Raw genomic sequence first — 19,641 nt, forward strand, 5'->3', positions numbered from 1 at the left:
ATTTTTGAAATCGGGCCAAAAAATAAAGAAGTTACAGGCTTGTACCATATTTAATCGCAACACCCTGTATATGGGATGTTGAATAAGTTCTCGTTGATTTTTTTGTGAAAATTTAAAAAAAATAGTAAAAAACATATCCCTAACTCGTTAGCCACTACTTTTTCCCATCATTCTAGCAGCATTTTAATTTCATGTTCTTTGAGGTTTTCTAAGAGTCAACACATCTTATGGCATCTTCATAAGAATGGAAGTGCTGTACATTCAGGCCATGAGCCATCAATCATAACAAGTGATTGTAAAGAACAATGTCTGGTAAATATAGCGGGGAGGCAGGACTTCTCGTTTAAACATTTCCAAGTAAGTTTTCATCGGTATCGCAACATGTGACCGAGCATTGTCATGCTGCAAAATCACTTTGTCATGTCCGTGCTCATATAGTGGCTGTTTTTCCTGTAGTGCTCAGGTCAAATGCATCAATTATAGTCGATAGCAGCTCATAATAAACTACACTCAGCTGATCCCACCAAATGCAGAGAGAAAGCTTGAAACCATGGATATTTGGCTTTGCCGATGATGTTGACGCGTGGCTTACCCCACAATTTTCTATGCTTAGGATTATCGTAGAGTATACATTTTTCATCGTCAGTCACGTTACAATGCAAAGAACGTTTCATTTTTTCCATTAAAGCACCTGTTCACATGTGCAAAGACGTCGTTCGAGGTCTCTCGGCTTCAACTTGTACAGCACCCAATGTCCTCGCTTTTGAATCATCTTTAGTACTTTCAAACGTTTTGAAACAATCATTCTACATCAAAATTATTATTTTTTAAGCGTTTAAACGAACCTCTGCATGTTGTTTGTGACAGAGGATGGTCGCCATAAATCTCGACAGGAATTTTGTGTGCTTCAGCTGCAGATTTCTTTTGAATAAGTCCTGCAGTAAAATTCCTCATATACTCTTTTTTTGGCATGAAAAAAAGTAGTTTACACTTCGGCAAAACAACATACACTAACTTATTCAACGTCCCATTACATTATTATTTTCCGAGAATGCATAGTAATTTTCACTCCCAACTTTTTTTCTTCCAATCCCTTCCTATTTCAAAACTGATTTGTGAAAACATCAAATTTTTTATTTAAAAATAATAGATATTCAAATAAGTTTATCTATAAATGTAAGTGTTATTTGTATACATCCTTCAACTGTGTTTTGCAATTAAAACCAGAAATTTTTATTAATTTTGAATATCTTGTATCTCTGAAGCGAAACATTTCAGTGACACTGTACATAAAATAATATTTGTAATAATTTTGGAAATCCAGAAACGTATTTTGAAAATATATACATACAGTGTGTCCACGGAATGACTACACGTGAGGTGTAAATGACAAAAATGTTTCGAGTAGAAATTGGAGCTTCTGGGATTCATCTCTGTTTGGCCTTAAACTAGGAAGTTGAAAAAATTTGTTAATTAATGTACAGGGTGTTTTTACGATGAATTTTCAGAAATTGTCAAGAGTAAAGTACCTTTGTTTTTAAAAATATCAAGAATATTTACTTAGAAAAGTTGTTGAGAATTAAAAGTTATGACAGAATATCAATTTTCAATTTGATCAGCCAACTTAGTTTTTTATTTTTCACAACCACAAAGTACAAANCTGCCACCAAACATTACACATCGCTCAGCGCACTTGGTAAATTCTGTGTAGGCGTTTTGGATTTCTTGAATGGGGATGGCATTATTTATATTTTTTATTCTTCGTTTCATTTCAAATAAATCGTTATTCAACGGGGCCCCATAGATTTTCTGCTTGAGATAGTCCCATAAATAAAAGTCCATTGGAGTTAAATCAGGACTTCTAGGAGGCCAAGAAATTGGGCTATTTCGCCCAATCCACCGTCCAGAAAATTGACCATCTAGCCATTCTCGAATTATTCGTGTTGAATGGACTGGGTGTCCATCTTGTTGAAAGTAAAGAAAAAAAAACAAAGGTGGCCTATCAAATTGAAAATTGACAATCTGTCATAACTTTTAGTTCTAGTTTAGTAACTGTCTTTAGTAAATATTTTTGATATTTTTAAAAACAAAGGTACTTTACTCTTGACAATTTTTGAAAATTCATCGTAAAAACACCCTGTGCATTAATTAATTGGACTAATTTGTGAACTTCTTAATTTAAGGCCAAGCAGAGGTGAAGCCCAGAAGCTCAAATTTCAACTCGAAAAATTTATGTCATTTACACCCCATGTGCACTCAATCCGTGGACACACTGTATATAATAACTGAATGAATAAGTAGTCTTTTTTAAATGTTTCTATTTTAATTTTCAATTAAAAACAGAATTTTAGGGGGTATTAAATTTATTATGTTATTAAAAAAACTGAAATTGTCATTGAGTATACAGGGGGTTGCAATATTCCACCAGTTAAATTTGAGGTTTTTCGTATTTTTTTACTAGATTTGGTAAACAGTCGTAATAAAAGAGTAATATTTTGAAGTGAAAAACATTTTTCAACTAATGATGTTTCGATTGTATCATTTGGGTTTCCTGTAGACACAAAAATTAAATTAAATAAATTAAATATAGTTATGGGGGTTTTCTTCACATTTGAACCCCCTAAACTTCTATACTAATGTAAGTCGCAGTCAGCGACTTACCAATAACGAATATGAGAAAGATGATATCATGATATTATTGAATCTTTTACTATTGTTTTTTTTTCTGGTATGGCCCACACACAACCTTGTCCCACCCTCTGCGCCCATGGTAAAAAGTATTATACAGATATTAAAATTATGCTCTTTTATCTGGAAAAAGATACTCTACTACTAAATTATATCATTTTAAACCAAGATGAATGTAATCATCACTGCAGTTCCATAAGATAACCCTGATTAGAAAAAGTAAAAATATCTGAAACAGAGGGACTCCTAAAAAAATGTTTTCCAGAAAGTAGATCAAAATTTTGAAAACATTTTTTTCACCATTAGGCAGTTCGAATGCGAATAATACCCCATAACTATGCCCCTACCTTTAGATGAAAAATGTTTTTTACTATGTTTCTTGTGGACCAAATTTGAACAAAAAAAATTTTTGTTGAAGATATTTTTGAAAAAAGTTCCATGTTTTACCAGTTATGAATAAAAAAAAAGTTACTTTATCATTATATATCTTAAGGGGTAACGTCACTCTAGAGGTTGGAAAAAAGGAGATTTTCGGAAATTTTGAAGGTAAAATCGATACAAGATATAGTGTCAGGAACAAAAGACTTTATTGTACATGTTTTCAGGTAGCATTGTGAATTTTTTAAAACGATCTGGTTTCAAAATGGCGGCTGTAGGTGATGGCAAGCAACAGCACCTTTTTTTAGTTTCTTATCTTTTAAAAATCAATCAATTTTCCTATATAGGTATAGTAAAAGCTAGGAAACTTCGTAGAGAAATTAAATATATTATATATTAATATTAATAATTGTTGATTTAGTGAACATTAAAAAAAAGTATAGAAAAGACGAAAAATAATAATAATGAAAAATAAATTGTTAATAACAATGAAAATTGTTAATCAACTAAAAAATCCCTATGATGTTCCCTGAATTATGTTATTGTGAAGCTCTGTACAAAATTTCAAATCGATTCCTTGGAAACTTTTAGAGTTATGTTTCTTGAAAAATGCTTTTAAAGTTTTTGTTGTCATTCAGCATAAGAAATTCGTTATATGTACATTGTATACCTTTAATCAATGATACCTGCACCATACAGGGTGTCCTGAAATTAATGCAACAAAATTTGGTCACACATTCTTAAGACAAATTTAGGGGACCCAAATTTTTTTATTTTTGCCAAGTGGCCCCCTCTTTCGGAGTTACAGCTCCCTGAAATCCACCTCTAAGAATAATATTTTTTTATATCTCTGAACCCTGTTGTACGAGAATCACAAAATTGTTACACAGGGGTTTTGTGACATGTGGAATCTGATGGTGCTACGCTTTTTGGCGGGGAACCCCCTTAAGACAATTTTTCGTGGAGCCAAAAAAAATTTGGTCACATATGTTATTTAAATTTCTTAAAAATTATTAGTCCGCTAGAAAGCCATTAAATTTAGAAACTTTTTTGTCTCTTGATCGAATGCATATCGTGATTCGCCATTTTCTTCAAAAACATTGCTTTTTACAAAAAACATATCGAGAGAGAAAAGTTTCTAAATTCAATGGATTTCCAGTTAACTAATAATTTTTAAAAAATTCAATTGCAACCAAATTTTTTTGTTTCCAAAAACAAGGGGGACCACGAAAAAGTGTCTTAAGGGGGTTCCCCGCCAAAAAGCATAGCACTATCAGATTTCACATGTCATAAAACCCCTGTGTACTAAATTTAGTGATTCTCGTACAACAGTGTTCTGAGATATAAACAAGACTATTCTTAGGGGCAGATTTCAGGGCCTGCAACACCGAAAGAGGGGCCACTTGACAAAAAGAAAAAATACGGGTCCCCTAAATTTGTCTTAAGAATCTATTACCAAATTTTATTGCAATAATTTCCGGACAGCCTGCATAATTGGCCTTCTGTATTGATATTTTCTTCATCCTTTTCTTTTTGGCTTGATCTGAAACTCAGTCTGGCTTGGACAGCTCTCATATGAGTTCTCATGAGTTACAATAAGCACTCCTGCAGTGCGCTACGAATGGTTCAGCTTCGCCTCGAAAACACTCGTCTTCCCCCACCTTAAACTTTTTTCCTATATTCTTCACATAATAAAAATCGATGTTTTCAAAATTCCACAGTGGCTATACCCTTAAAAATGATCTGTTTACAGACTTTGTTTCATTGAACTTTTTTCTATTTTTGCCTACAGAACTATCAGTGTAATTTCGCTAATGGAATATTGCAACACTGTATAATTATATATAATTATGTATTAGTAAAATACGGCTTACTGCGGTTTAAATAAATTTCATAACGATTTGTTTTGTTATGGATCTTATTTTCTTTTTGGATACAAATATGGAAAAATTATAAGAAAAATTTTATAATTTGTTAAACACCCATTCTTTAAATTTGTTATCATTAAAATTAGTTCATAAATGTAATTATTTCTGTCTATTTGTTAATGTAATAATTCAGGGTATATGTTTATCGAGTTTTAATAGCAATAAAAGGAAATATCGCACAAGTGAAATATTTTTTTTATTGCCTGATAAGGCATTTCAGCGTTTTTTTTTTGTAAATATCCGTTCTAGGTAAGATATACTTAGATTTTACTAATTTTACTTAGGTACTATTTGTTTCTGAAGGTTTGCCAAGTGGTGGTTAGTAGCTAGTTTAACGATTTTTTATGACTAACAAAATACCTACTGAAAATATAAGTTAAGAATAACATTCCTAAAATCGTTAATGATTTATTGGCAACAAAACTCTGAAATATTGTTTCGTTTTATAGTTATGATGTCATTAAAAAAATAGAAACTGTTTTTCCAAGTTAGTTGAATCTACCACATAATTTTTATGGAACGGATGTGGATTTAACACGTAAATATATTTATTAGTGTCATCCACCTCCATCAAAATATTTCATGAATTGATACAATATTTGTTTTCTGTGAATCAAACAGCGTTTTCATGTAATTGATTCCTCCACAGTATTGTCAATATTTTTTCACAAAAGTTATTGTGAGAAACAACTACTCTGCTGACTAAAGTCCCATCCAACATTGCACTACAAAACATAGACCGGTCTGGTAATTCTACTGACAAAAGGGCTTTGTTTTACTATTGAGAATGTAATCCAATCCTGGACAGGTCTTTAGTCTACAGAGTAGTTGTTTACCACAATGTCATTAGTTGAAAACATTATTTTAGCTAGTGCTTAATCTTACTTTCACAAAATACCTACAGATTAGTAGGTCGCTCTCGGCCAGTAGGTACAAAGCAGTGCTTATTTAATTAAATTAATATATCAATTAAAAATTATTTGTAAAAACTAAAAGGAATATTATATGTACATTCAGGAGGCAAACATTTTAATATGATAAAATAATAATGGCCTATAATTGCATAGAAGTTTGTACATGTATTTTATTGTGTGATGAACAGTAGTAATTTTTGTATATATTTAGAATGTTTGATTAGTTTCTTTTATGATTTATTGATTAAATAGTAATCTAATTAGAATATATTTAAAATTTAAAAAAAATGCATTTATCTTTTTAAGTAATCGTTAAGCTAGCTGTAAAACAACATTTTTGCCTCATAAAAAGTGAATAGATTTAAATAATATACATAATTGTAAATATTTTAGATTTAATGTGATCATAAGTGTGAAATTGTATTCTAAGTAATTGGGTAACATATTTTTTATTTAATTTTTAACATTTGACGTAAACTATTAACTGCTGTTAATTATTAACCAGTGAATAAATATTAAAAGGCAGAAGCAGTACAAAGTACAAAGTTCCTCAATTATTTAAAATATTTTTTGGAATGTGAATGTATTTGCAAATTAAAGAGAAAATAAAACATTGTTCCATAAAATTTTGTGATCATCAACAGTTTTAAATTATTTTTCTTTAATGTTACTTTCTGTGTTTTCAAAATTTATACTGCACCCTTCAGAAAGATTTTGAGTTTGTATATTTTTTATTAGCTGTGATAGATATTTTTGCAGGTACAAAATAATAGATCTTTCACAAATGTTTACAAGTCACGTGACCGCCGCGCTTAGGCAACCAGCATTGCAGGGCTGGTACTGGTAACAAAAAATCCCTAAATCTTGAAGTCATCAATAATAATGAACAATGACAAACCGTTGTTTGAAATAATTCAATCGCTGATTAGTTGTATAGAATCTAGTGAAAAATTACACCAATCACAGCCGGTGAAACAGAATTGACAGAATTGTTTCGATAATTTTTAATTTTATCGAAATTAAATTGTCAACAGAGTTCTTTGTGTGCGCCAGGATATCCTCTATGAAATGGTTTGGGCCCTGCGCTTCATTTTAAAAATACAGGGTGTGCCATTTAACACTCCCGCTGCCAATATCTCCGAAATGAAGAAATTTATTTTAGTTTCGGAAATTTGGGTTGTTAGATCCCTCCAATAGCTTCAAATTGTAGTTAGAATTGTTAGTTCAAATCTTTCTGTATAGATGGCGTGGTGATACTAAAAAATTTTTTGTTCCCTGGAATGTGAAAATGCAGTCCTTCTGAAAGATTGTTAAATTTTAAGTAATTTTTATAATATAAAGTTTTTCCATATATTTACTTGTTTTCGAGATATGTCGACTTCAATATGCAATGTATGATATAACAGGAAAATATATTATTTTATCTAAATCACATCGAGACAAAATATTCTTTTAAAATATTGTTATAATGACTTTATTCACACCACATACTAACTAACAAACAATAAATTATAAAAAAATAAATGATCAACTACAGAAAAAAAATTGTACCTGTAAAATGGTAAATCGTATAAGTATACTCTACGGTCGAAATTATAGAGTGATTCATCGCTAGCTTTTGGACTAGTAAGGGGGAAGAAGTGTGTCGGGAACGAAAATCCATTGGCATGTCTGCGTAAAAGGCTACAAGATATAGAAAATAATGAAAAAAGATAATAAAACATAACATCTAATATTTTTTACGGTTTGCTATAACAAGCACTTTGATCCATTTTAATTATTACAGCATTTTAAAACGTCCCAATTGTGTTTTTTTAATTTATAAATTTATTATAGCCATGGAATTAGACCCCTCGTCTACGCTTATGCTATGACATTTCTCAGGACTGGTAAATCAAGTCCGTTTACACCCACTAAAAAAGCATTTCCCTATTCCCTAACAAGTGCAAAAGACAGAGATAGAATATAGATTGACGTTCAGTGTAACTCAATCTATATTATATTATGTCTTAGTCACTCTTTATAATTTCGACCGCGGAGTATAGTAAATCTTATAAGGGGCAGAGACCAATCGTATTTTATCAAATGTTATTAAAAAATGCAGTCAGGTGGCTCATGTCATTTGTTTAAAATAAAACAATGACATATGACACATATTGGTTTTCCAATAATTACAGTTTTATCAGTTTGCGTCTTACGTCATACTTATAATTACAAAAATTACTCAAAATTTAACGATCTTTCAGATGGACTGCATTTCCACGTTCCAGGGAACAAAAAATTTTTTAGTACTAAACTAAAATAAATTTCTTCATTTCGGAGATATTAGCAGCGGGAGTGTTAAATGGCACACCCTGTATAGCCACTTCAACGACACCACTCATTACAGTTTAAATTCGAGATAAAATTTAAATATTTTTACAAATATAATAAGATGAATTCACCCGTTTTCAGCCAGTTAATCACATATTTTAAAATAGTAATTTTTTTAGTTTGTGTCTACAAAAATTATATTTGATATGTATCAGAATTTGTATTACTTTAAGCTTTTAATAACATTCATCAATTTAAATTTTCACAAAAACGCATCATGTGTGTCGTCGGTAGCTTATTCCAGTAATCGGCCAATGTGACGCCATTTTTCAACTATATTTTCCTTTACCCCTCTTTGACCCCATCTAATAATTAGTTAATGTGTATTTAAATGTCGACGGTTATATAAATTGATTAATACCCCACTTTTTTGTTTGTAATAAATTCCGAAATAACAATAAATAAAAATGTGAACGTCACAAACATGATCAAAAAAATTATGATGGATATGTTAAGAACTCCTTGTCACATTGTCGACCACTAAAAAATGGTAACGTAAATGACCAAAAACTAGCTTATTCCAAACCTTTTTTTGGCCATACAAACAGGAATTGGAACAAATAAATGTTTGTTTTGGTGGTCAAAAATTGGATAGAGAATTATATTTATTTTTTGGAAGAGAATATCACAATAAAAAAAATCATAACTAACATCACCCAACATACTTCACCAAACATAAATATTAGTTTTACCTTCTAAATGGTGTCACCATCACTTTTCCAAAGGGACGTAAGCACTAAAAGCGCAATTTTAGTAATTTCGCAGGAAAACAGTATGAAGAAAAATTATTACAAGCTACTTGTTTGTGGTATGTATGTTTGATATTGTATTAATTAAAAAAGAAGTAGACGATTTTCTTCTTATCGCTTACGCCTATTTGCAAGTTAAAAAATATTGTAAAATAATATTTTCTTCAGCACATGGAGCAATATTTAGAGTTAATGATATAAAGGTTGTTAAAAATTGACATGAAATTCTTTTCATTTGTAGTTTTAGGGCTTTACTATTATTGAATTTAATATTCTCTAGAGGGCGAGAACCAATAAAAGCCGAAAAGAGGTGAAACCACCATTTTACTTACTAAACTAAAATTGATAATTTCTGCAAACAGTTTTACAAATACAAAAATTGTTCAAATCATATTGTGAAAGATAAAAACTTCTCATCCTAGGTTTTTCTTTTGGTTAATTTTTACCGAGCCAAATCTTTTTATGATTTTTTTAGTATGTATAAAATCAATTAAATCATGTAAAATAAAGTTAATTTGGTACAACTTAATATATATTTTAATAAAGTAATAATCTACAAAGCACTATTAAAATCCATAAATATTTATACAGAATGTGGTTCGTCTTTTCCAGTATCATGATACTTAACGTAAGTGTCAACGTGTGTAAAGTCTTTCCTATCTTCCTGCCAGCCCCGTGGAGGTGAATCTTCGTATTTGAAAGCGTTTGATCTTTCACCGTATACCTTATTGACGGCCTCTATGTGATCCCTATACTTTCCAGACACAACCTTCTTTCCAGTTATAGGATCTGTTATATCTCCTAATGGATAAATAACTTCTTTCACTTTATGTGTAATAAGTCTTGTTAGTTTTTCTGGTAGTCTTTCTATAAGAACAAGATCGCCAGTTTTACATAGTTTTTTAGGATCGTGTGCATAAACAAAATCGTACGTTGGAAAATACTGAAAAAAATCATATTGTAAAAAAATTACTTATTTTTCAGTAACTTATTACCATATGTATGTTAGTGTCAAGTTCCAAACGTTTAATTTTAAATTTTGAGGCACCTTGCTTTAAACATGGAACACATTCTCCTAATAATATAATTGTATTAGCGATTTTAGGTAACGCCGAGGTTAAAGACATTATTGAACGAAAAATGAAATATTGAATTATGAATTAAAGTATTAAATTTTATCCACCGATTATAATGTAACAGGTATTTCTTTTTGGGACGAAGGATCAAAAAGTAGGGTTATATTTACGAATAAAATAATCCACAGAACCCACAGAACTAGATACTACAGAATCTTCCAACTAGGCAAGTTTTATAAAATGGTAAATGAGTACCAAAAGTGAATTTTTGTAAACCCCTAATGATGGGACGGCAATTCAAAATGGCAATTGTATATGCAATTGGTGAAAATTTATGCAGATTTTGTAAGACAAATCATTTTTTGTAAGACTGAGAACCTCATATAATTATGAATTTTTCAATAACAACTATTTCTAAATCCTTGTGTAATTAGTGTACCTAATTGTGAGTGTAATAAGTATTGGTTTCACTTATTGTTAACAAAAGTGAGGAACTGCACACATATTTTTAATAGATATACGTTTACTATTTTTACGTTTACGTTCATTGTTCATCAGGTTACAAAAGTGCTTGGTTTCGACCATAATAGTTACCAGGTGCATCATACACTTGTAGCATATACTACTACAGTGGCCGAGAGTGTAGCAAATAAGTAAATAAATAAATAACTAGAGAGAAGGGTATATGAGTGTAATTGCTATCTCTCTCTAGCAACATGCAATCGCGTGCTGCTAGAGAGAGATAGCAAATACCCTCATTTACTCTCTCTAAACCGCTACACTCTCGGCCACTGAGACGCTGCCTCCAGTAATATATGCTCAAAGATCATATACATATAATGCGCCCTTTGCGTGGCATCCAAATTTATGATAATTCATTGAACTAGTTCTTTGTAATGGAGCAAACTCCGGACGAACTATTTGAATAACGAAATGAAATAGGTAATCACATAAAAAGCATTTAAGTAATATTTAACTGATATAATATCAATCTTTACATATATTGCGAAAGATTAGTGTGTATTTTATAATGCAGATAATACTTTTAATTTTTTTTTAGCTTATTAATTAAATTTAATTATAATAACTTATTTTATCAATTAAAGTAGGTATGAGCTGAGTTTTAGAAATATTTGTAATACTTGGATTAAATTATCAGTAAGATCAGATTTTGCAACTCACAACATAGCTTTATTATGCATTAATATAATTATTAATAATTGTAAATTCTGTTAATTTTAAAAAGTTTTGGACGCCTACCATCAATTTTTTCCAATAGATAACACAACACTGGATATTCTGTATATGTTGGGTCTAATAAAGTGACAAAGAACGTTGTTATAATACCTAGAAAAACTTTTCTACTGGCAATAAGTTTGGAAAAACTGCAATTAGGTATCCATTGCGTGGTTGCTACTTACCATAGTACTTATTTCGTTTTATAAAAATAGTTAAAATTATTTGAATCGGAAAAACGTGGTGTTTATGTATACATAACTGAAAAGTGTTTAGATTTTCAATGTTCCCAAATGTGTAAAATATACAGAGTGAATCAGTGTACTTCTTAAAATAAATAGAGGTTTTTATAAATATATCAGTGGTGCAGATACAGGCAATGTTTCTATTTAATTTAATAAATAAACAATATTATTAATTCCATTAGATCTGAAAATATAAAAAATAGTAGATTTCCTGAACATTTATCACGCTGTCTCTAGAAAGGAGGCATTTTTTGTAAAATAAAAACATATTTGTTGTCTGTATTTAGGTGTATATCTGTGGTATTTTTTTATTGCCTTTTCATTTAATTTATGGGACAAGAGACTTAAAATTTCTTTTTCCTTTCAGTGTGATATAAATGCTCTGTTACATGGAAAAATAATAAAAAATCTACTTATTTTCAATAGTACTGCCACGTCTTTATTGGTTCTCCATTAAATCTGATTCACGACTATAGTGTGATTTATTAGACACTTTTAGACTGTAGTTTCACAGTAATATTATACACATCAAGACGAAAAAAGTTTTCTATTCTACAAATGAAACCTGCGCCACCCTTTGTATTTGGACCCCAAAACCGAATATGACGTGGTAAGTGTTCCATAATCTTTTACGCCTTTTTTGTTTTAATTGCAAAATATCACCAATAAAATATAAAACACAGAAAAAAACTCTGAATTCAGTAGGCTTCGCCTTGGCATACCCTGGAAATGAATTCACGAATCATATTCCTGGATATTTTGGATATTTGGAATCATGGAATGTTTTTTTGGTGTCTACCCGAAGCCAGTGTTGAAACTTTGAATACACAAAATATGCAACGAACTCTATGCATGAATATGAGCATTGAGTCGTTCTCACACCCAAAAAAAGAATATGATGGAACATTTCCCATGGCAGATTTGGTTTCTGGTAGGTAGCCTAGACACATAGGTTTTATCCGCAGAACAACTCTTTCGCGTGATTGTATTTTTCAAATTTCAGTAGACATTTTTTCGTGGAACCATTTTTCTTATATTTACCACCCAAATTCAAATTTTAAGCTTTCCAGTTACTATTGAAAACCCTGTAAATCTGTAATATGCGTCTCATTTGTTTGTGCGACAGTGATATTAAAAAATAAAAGTTTCATACTTTTTTTTAAAGATAAAAAGGTGGTGATGTGGTTTTGGCGGACCAATTGTTTCTGAAAAGTTCTCATAGCTTGAATTTACCCTTGCCTACACTTCCTTAAGAAATTTTTAAAACCAAGAAATTTAATAATAATCTTTATCAAATTTTATGACTTAAATTTTTTCTAGGCTCTGATAAATTTTCGCGGACGACTAGGTATGTATTTAAATGATAGTACTTGTAACTGATGATAAAGGGCTGGACCTACATAGGTACCTACTACAATAGATTAAGTACTACCTAGGTATTTGGTTTAATAGCATATATACTTTATCATCGTGATTAAATAATAAAATAAGTATATAATGTATGCGTTGCTCTTTGAGTTTACAATTTATTCCCCTATTTCTTATACCTAATCGGGGATATTGAACTGAGTATATTTACGTCGCCGTTACAATGATAATAATCTAATTTCCGTCTTGTTCACATGCTGATTGGGATATTCTTCAATGAACGCTGATGTCACGCTTACGAGATGGCGTACGGAGCAGCAATATAACCACTGAAATCCATTATTTAGTTTCGACCCACTCTTTCAAGGAGGCAGCTGTGAGCCGAGCACGCGCGGTCGGTGTTGTCGATATGTCGGTGTTTATTATTTAACCACTATACAAAATAAGAAGAGCTAATTTCTGCTCAAAAGGAAGTAATTCAGTTTGTGATAGTCTCGTCGACTGTGGATTTTAACGTGGTTTATGTGGTTTTATTCAGGTGGCGTGTATACTTTTTGTGCTGCTTAAAAAACAGTTTGTTTACATCTGTTCCATTTGATTATAAACTATATTTTTTGTGTTAATCTGTTTGGGTTATCTTGTTCTTGTTTATTGGTGGTAAGTACTTGACAGCTAACATACCTGTAGTTGTACTTTCTTTCTCGTTAAGTATCTCAGTGTTCTTTTTTTGCTGCAATAACCTATCATAAATTACTTATGAATTACTGCATTTCATTGACAGAATATTATAAAAGAGAATTGCACCTGATAAATCAACCCAATCTTATCAGATAAATTTCAAAATAAACAAACTTACACATTTTTCCTGTATGTTAACTTTTTGATCTTAACCTAACATTTCCAATGAGAGACGAGAGGTTGACTCTGATTATTAAAGGTTGTAAGGTGACTCATGCCATGAACTTTAACATAAAATGTTCCTGGTGGGTAGATTAATGTTTATAGTTTATTGCTGCAAATTCAGGTATCTACGTTTTACCATCAATCCAGGTGATGTGGTAATGGTAATACCAGTATAAAAATTAATGGTATGGTCGGTTCGTTTGCAAAAATATGATATATTATATGATTAATAATATATTAATAAGTGTAATAACATTTTATTTGCTGTATGTCACAATATAACGATCAAACAGAAGCTATAGTAATACCAGTAGCCTGAACCTTCTGATACGATTCTACAAATTCTTAGAACTATTTATAACACCCTATATATTTACAGTTATCAAAATTCGACAGTACAGAGAAAACAAATTTAATCCCTAGGCATGCCTTTAGCTTACATTAATCATGTACCATAATCCTCATTAAAAATGTATCATTTGCTATCTCTAAATACTATCTTCAATGTTTATACGGCCGATTTATCTAGTCTAACTATTTAACTAAGGTTGCTTATGGCTATAATACCTTCATATAGTTATATATCTTTAGTATTAATCATTCTCGTAGATATAGATGCGAGTGGCATTTAAGGCATTACGAATGTGACCTAGATTTACCCATTAAGTACCGAAGTCAGTACCAATTCACTTTAGCACATATCGCTAAGTATATAGCAGTCTAACATGATAAGGTCAATTTATTTTATTGCATAATCAAATTTGATCCCCTCTCTGATTAAATAAGTGCAACTGTTGACGGTTGCGATATGAGATTTAAAATAATTATTTTCCGTTTTAAAATTAAATGTCTGGTATAGCCTATGAAAACAAAATAATAATAAATAGGTACCTACTACAATTTGTCAGAATCGGGTATTGGTATTTTTTCCTTCGTTAAGAGTTCTGTAGGTATACACAGTTAATTTATGTTTTAGACTCGGTTTTAGATTTTAAATTTTCATACATCACCACTTATTGTTACAAGTTAATAATAATTGTTATTGTCGATATTCAAGGTAGTAGCAGTAATCAATAATCGTAGTGAAAATGACGTTTCTGTAAAAACTTTTTATACTGATTAATTCTTAAATACTTAAATCTATTATTTTTTCCATTTTTGATATATTTATGTATTTTACCTGTAACTGGACAAACTTCCGAATGTTAAAAAAAATATTGCAAAGAGCACGAAACTACGTAATCTTGAACGTGTCGACGTTGTCGTTCGGATACTAAATGCAAAGCCTGCTGCGATCATTTTTGTAAGTATGTATGTCCAAAATTTGAAAAACCGTATTAGTCATTATTTTTTCCGGAATTTAACACAGGCACTTTAAGGGGAACCGCTCAAAATAAGAAAATATCAGAAGCAGTATTAAAAAGTTGAATGGTCGGTATAGGCATAGGCATGGACAGAAGCAAAAAATTGATGGAATAAAATTTATTTCATTGCTGAAAGATATTATTTTACGGGATATTGATGTTATTTCATAAAACATGTTTAACTTTGCTAGGTATACTTTTTCAAATAATCAATCGATTATATTAATTACTTAAGTTCAGTAAGATGGTAGGTAATTTAAACAATTTATTGTATTTATCTTTTGTTTAAGAAATTATAATTAGGTCTAACGCTAAATGAATAGGTACTCTCGTTTATAAATGATTACAAGCCACGTGACAAATAATTTTGTTTGGAAAAGTAATTTTATTTCCTTCAAGCTGGCAATTAAATTTCGCTAAAATAAAAAATTATTAAAACAATAAGATCAATTTTTCACGAGATTCGATCTAATAATAAAATATGTTATTTGGTGGATTTTCGTTCTAATAACGTTGAATTACTTTAGAAAAATTGTGGCTAAATTCTTTCCATCTGTATTTTTACTAGCCTCTTATAATAGCAGACTTGAAAACGGAGGTAGTATGGTTCTTTGCTAAAATATAAGATGTTTAAATATTTCAAATTTATTCAAACACACATTATTTTGTTTATGAATGAACCAGTGACGGGTATACCTATTATTTATGGCATTTCAAACAGATGTATTCTATTCTAAAAACTGAACTATTTTTGAGTTATTATTTTTTAAAATAAACCTACGACATAGTTAAATAAATGGAAAATAACACTAAAATTATGCAATAAAAAATATACCTATGTGAAAGCTAATAATTGAATAGAAAGAAAAAAATTAAAATTGCGCTTAAAATTGTATTCTTTACAACAAAATTCCTCTATATTTTTTAGAGAAAGGAACAGTTTTGGTAATATTTTCGATTTATCCAACTATGCAGTAGGCTTGGTTTAAATTAAAAAAATAATTCAAAAATCGATCATTTTTTGAATAAAATATAATCATTTTTGTTAAAAATACTAGTTGATATTAAATGCACTTGTCCAATTTCCAAAATACTTACCAGTATCGAAATTCTAGGGTTCTTTCACTTAGTGACATTGCCTTTCAGTATCTCCTCCACTGATTGTCTTTGTATGCCAACCACACAGCTGCCCATAATTGGTCGTAATTGACTTAAGTTTCATCAGTTTAAATCAACCTTTTAAGAGATACCTATACCAGTATTTGAGTAAATGTCTCGGTAAATGTAAAATATTTTAAATTTTTCAAGTACATACCTACCCCTATTCAGAAAAATATCCAATTCTAACCTAGGTGGGTCACAGGAAATACCAAAATTTAAATTTTTTCGTTTATAATTCAAAAACTAAAAACATCAAAAATCTGCTTAGACTGTTCAGTCTAAGCAGATAAAAATGTTTATTTTTCACAAAAAATTACCAACTTCCGTGAAAACTGTAAGTTTTTATCTTTAGTAATAAATATAACCTATGCTATGGCCTACCCATTTTCATAGGTTTGGTGTCTAGCTGTCTGGTTATCATATTCAAACGATTTTGACGTGGAAGGTCTTGTAAACAGTTTTACTAAACAGAAGGCAATAACTTTGATAATAAGAACTCTGGGATTAAGTAATATAATTTACAGCACATTGTGTACTAACCCTGACGCATTTCATGTTCTTATGCTCTCGCTATACGGCGCGGCGTATCCTGTAATACGCCGGGGCGGATATTGGCTGCCAACTAATGCACTTCCTTAACAGAAGCAACGTTGCAGTTGTTAATTATACTGGGGAGGATGTTGACCTTGCATATAGCAGCAGACTGTAAAATAGTTCAAGACTATAATGGTCTCTTTTCGTACTGCTTCGCGCTGTGCCAACAAATTTCGAGCAGCGCCAACTCGAATCTAAAGCAAAGTTCCACAGTCCATAATATTTTATGATTCTATCCTCCTAGACACGTAAATATGGACGCCGGATGCCCCGTTTCTTTCGGGTGCGGAGCGAGATATTTAAGAGTCAGTTTCGGGCTAAATAGGTCTTAAAAATCTGTTGTAATTTGTTATTAACATGACATAAGTAATGCTATCTTAGTAGTTTACAGACTATTAACAGTTCCAATTTACTTTTTTGATTTGTATGATTTTGTTTTAATTATATTAGGTTTAAAAATATAACTATTGTTATCGCAACTTATTTCTTTGCTGTTAATACAGGGTGATTTAGTCATAATGTCATTAATTTTAAGGGGATATATGGAAAAATGAGTAGAATACAAATACGCGATAAAAAAAAATTTGAAATGAATATTTACGCCAAAAAAATTTTTAAATTAGCATTTAAACCCCTTATCGGACCGCTCCTGACCGCTGATCTACAAAGGTTTATCGAGAGTGAACCTACCGCAACATCGGTCATTAACCTAGCTTTTAATTCGTTTTTAATCCATAGTGAACTACAACGAATAAACAGAGCTTTTTAGCCAGACACATGAATGAATAAGATATTTTGGTACATTTTATATTAACGAGTATTATTATTAAGAACAAATGTATAAGGATAATAATTGTTTTCGAATGTTAGGTTATACAATTCGGTATTTTTAATATTGTTAAAGTTTTACTACTACGTTTTATAATTGAATAAGTATGAGTTTTTAGTACTACTTTAATTAATTATACAGTTTGTAGTACGTATACCTTATTGTGTGACTTATTTGCCTTTTATTGCTATAGTAGTATGGTACCTACCTATTTAAAATGCCAGTACGGCTAAAACAACACTCATCCGGTTATAGCACTTTGTTAATAAACTGATGATCCATTGCACTTTGATTTTGTAATAAATTGCAAAATTAAGACGACTGGGAAAATCAGCTGTTTCGCTTCAACGTTCGAACGTTTTGTATTCCGCCGGCCGGTACGTTCCCTATAGCTTATTTGTTAAAAGGTCGAGAAAACCTTTTTTTTTCGATTTTCTGTCTAGTAAGCCTTCTGAATACGTGGTTAAAGTTAATGACATTATGACTGGATCATCCGGTGTATTAGGATTAGACAAAATGTGATACATGTTAAATCTGTTTAGAATTAGGTGTAATAGGTATGCAATCAGGAAACAATTGATATCAAATTTAAAAAGATGACAAAAAAACATTTTTTGAGATAAAACAACCTGCATTTTTGCACTTCAAACAGTTTTCCAAAGCTTGCTGTTTGAAATTTCGCAATTTTTCAAGTATTCTTTTACGGTGTGTATATAGAAATTTTCTTAGCTATTTTGTTAAGACAGTTCCTGTGTTTTTTTTGTATTATTTTACTGAATGTAAAATTGTCGGCCAACTTAAGATCATTTCAAGGTCAAAGTAAAGAAAATACCTTTTACGAATGTTAACCTGTTAAGTATATATACTTTTTAGGTCGCTGAACCTGAATTCGGGGATAACTTAGTCCTATAAGGTCCCCTGCGGGGCTTGATTTGAGATTAAGTCAAATGAAATGACCTTGACTTGATTTCCAGGTGACCTTATAGGGCTAAGCTATCCCCGAATTCAGTCACCCCCCCCAAAAAAAAACTTATATACGCACTGGTTGAGATTCAGTACAAGCCTTTTCTTTAGTTTGATCTTGAAATGACCTTGAATTGCCTTGAAGGTGACCTCCAGATTCAGATTCTTCGAGCCCAAAAATTTATACACTCACTGATCAAAATTCAATACAAGCCTTTTCTTCCGTTTGACCTTAAAACGACCTTTACCTGAACTCCAGGTGACCTTAGATAGCTAAACTATCCCCGAATCCAGGTTCAGCGATCCCAAAAGCATTGTACCTACTAGTCTAAATTCATTACATGCCTCAGTTTTTGAATCCATCAACTTGAAACTTCGTAAAGTCCTACAGCCAAAATCACATACTTACCCCTTCTTTATCTTTGAAATTATCCATAGGATCACTTTGGGCGCATGACAACTTTTGATCAGAAAGTCAAAAACTATAACATAATGCAATTTCAGCAAAATCGACTGGAATCCATTTTCCATTGATTTTATGCGGTTTTTTGTAATATGCAGTCAATTTAATTCGATTCGCAAAATTCATTTTAAAACACTAAATATGTGGGCTCCTCGCAGCTCGCCTTTAAATCTGTAAAGTGTTTACAGCGGTGGTCATGGTTACCGTCGCGCAATAGTGAAAGACGGAGTGGGAGTAGCTCATATTTACTACACAGTTTGAGCTGTGTTTAGTCCGCTTGTAACCATATATTCACCGTTTTATTTTTTCTTCTCGTTTTTCTTATTAAACGTAATTTCTTCACGTGTGGTGTAAAATTTTGTTACCTACGTATTGTTTGGTGTGTGCTTTTTAAAGATTGTAAAAGTTC

General features: G+C 31.0%; 1 protein-coding gene across 1 annotated transcript; it reads right to left on the bottom strand.

Annotated features, from left to right (window-relative positions):
- Positions 1-9,549: 9,549 nt before the first annotated feature.
- On the bottom strand, positions 9,550-10,300 carry LOC108907206 (28S ribosomal protein S17, mitochondrial). Its single transcript, XM_018710774.1, has 2 exons — positions 10,026-10,300; positions 9,550-9,973 (listed from the first exon to the last, which is right to left on the bottom strand). Exons 1-2 carry the CDS (start codon positions 10,155-10,157, stop codon positions 9,614-9,616), a joined length of 492 nt encoding a protein of 163 aa, XP_018566290.1. The 5' UTR covers positions 10,158-10,300; the 3' UTR covers positions 9,550-9,613.
- Between the last annotated feature and the right edge of the window lie 9,341 nt (positions 10,301-19,641).

This window comes from Anoplophora glabripennis, unplaced genomic scaffold (genome assembly GCF_000390285.2).
Source record: "Anoplophora glabripennis isolate ALB-LARVAE unplaced genomic scaffold, Agla_2.0 scaffold273, whole genome shotgun sequence".
Taxonomy (NCBI): Eukaryota; Metazoa; Arthropoda; class Insecta; order Coleoptera; family Cerambycidae; genus Anoplophora; species Anoplophora glabripennis.

Bases quoted from the DNA above. Each gene is read 5' to 3' on its own strand.
- LOC108907206 (XM_018710774.1), bottom strand. From the start codon at position 10,157: ATGTCTTTAACCTCGGCGTTACCTAAAATCGCTAATACAATTATATTA. The intron at 9,974-10,025 runs GTAATAAGTTAC...GATTTTTTTCAG, and splicing joins TTGACACTAACATACATATG to TATTTTCCAACGTACGATTT.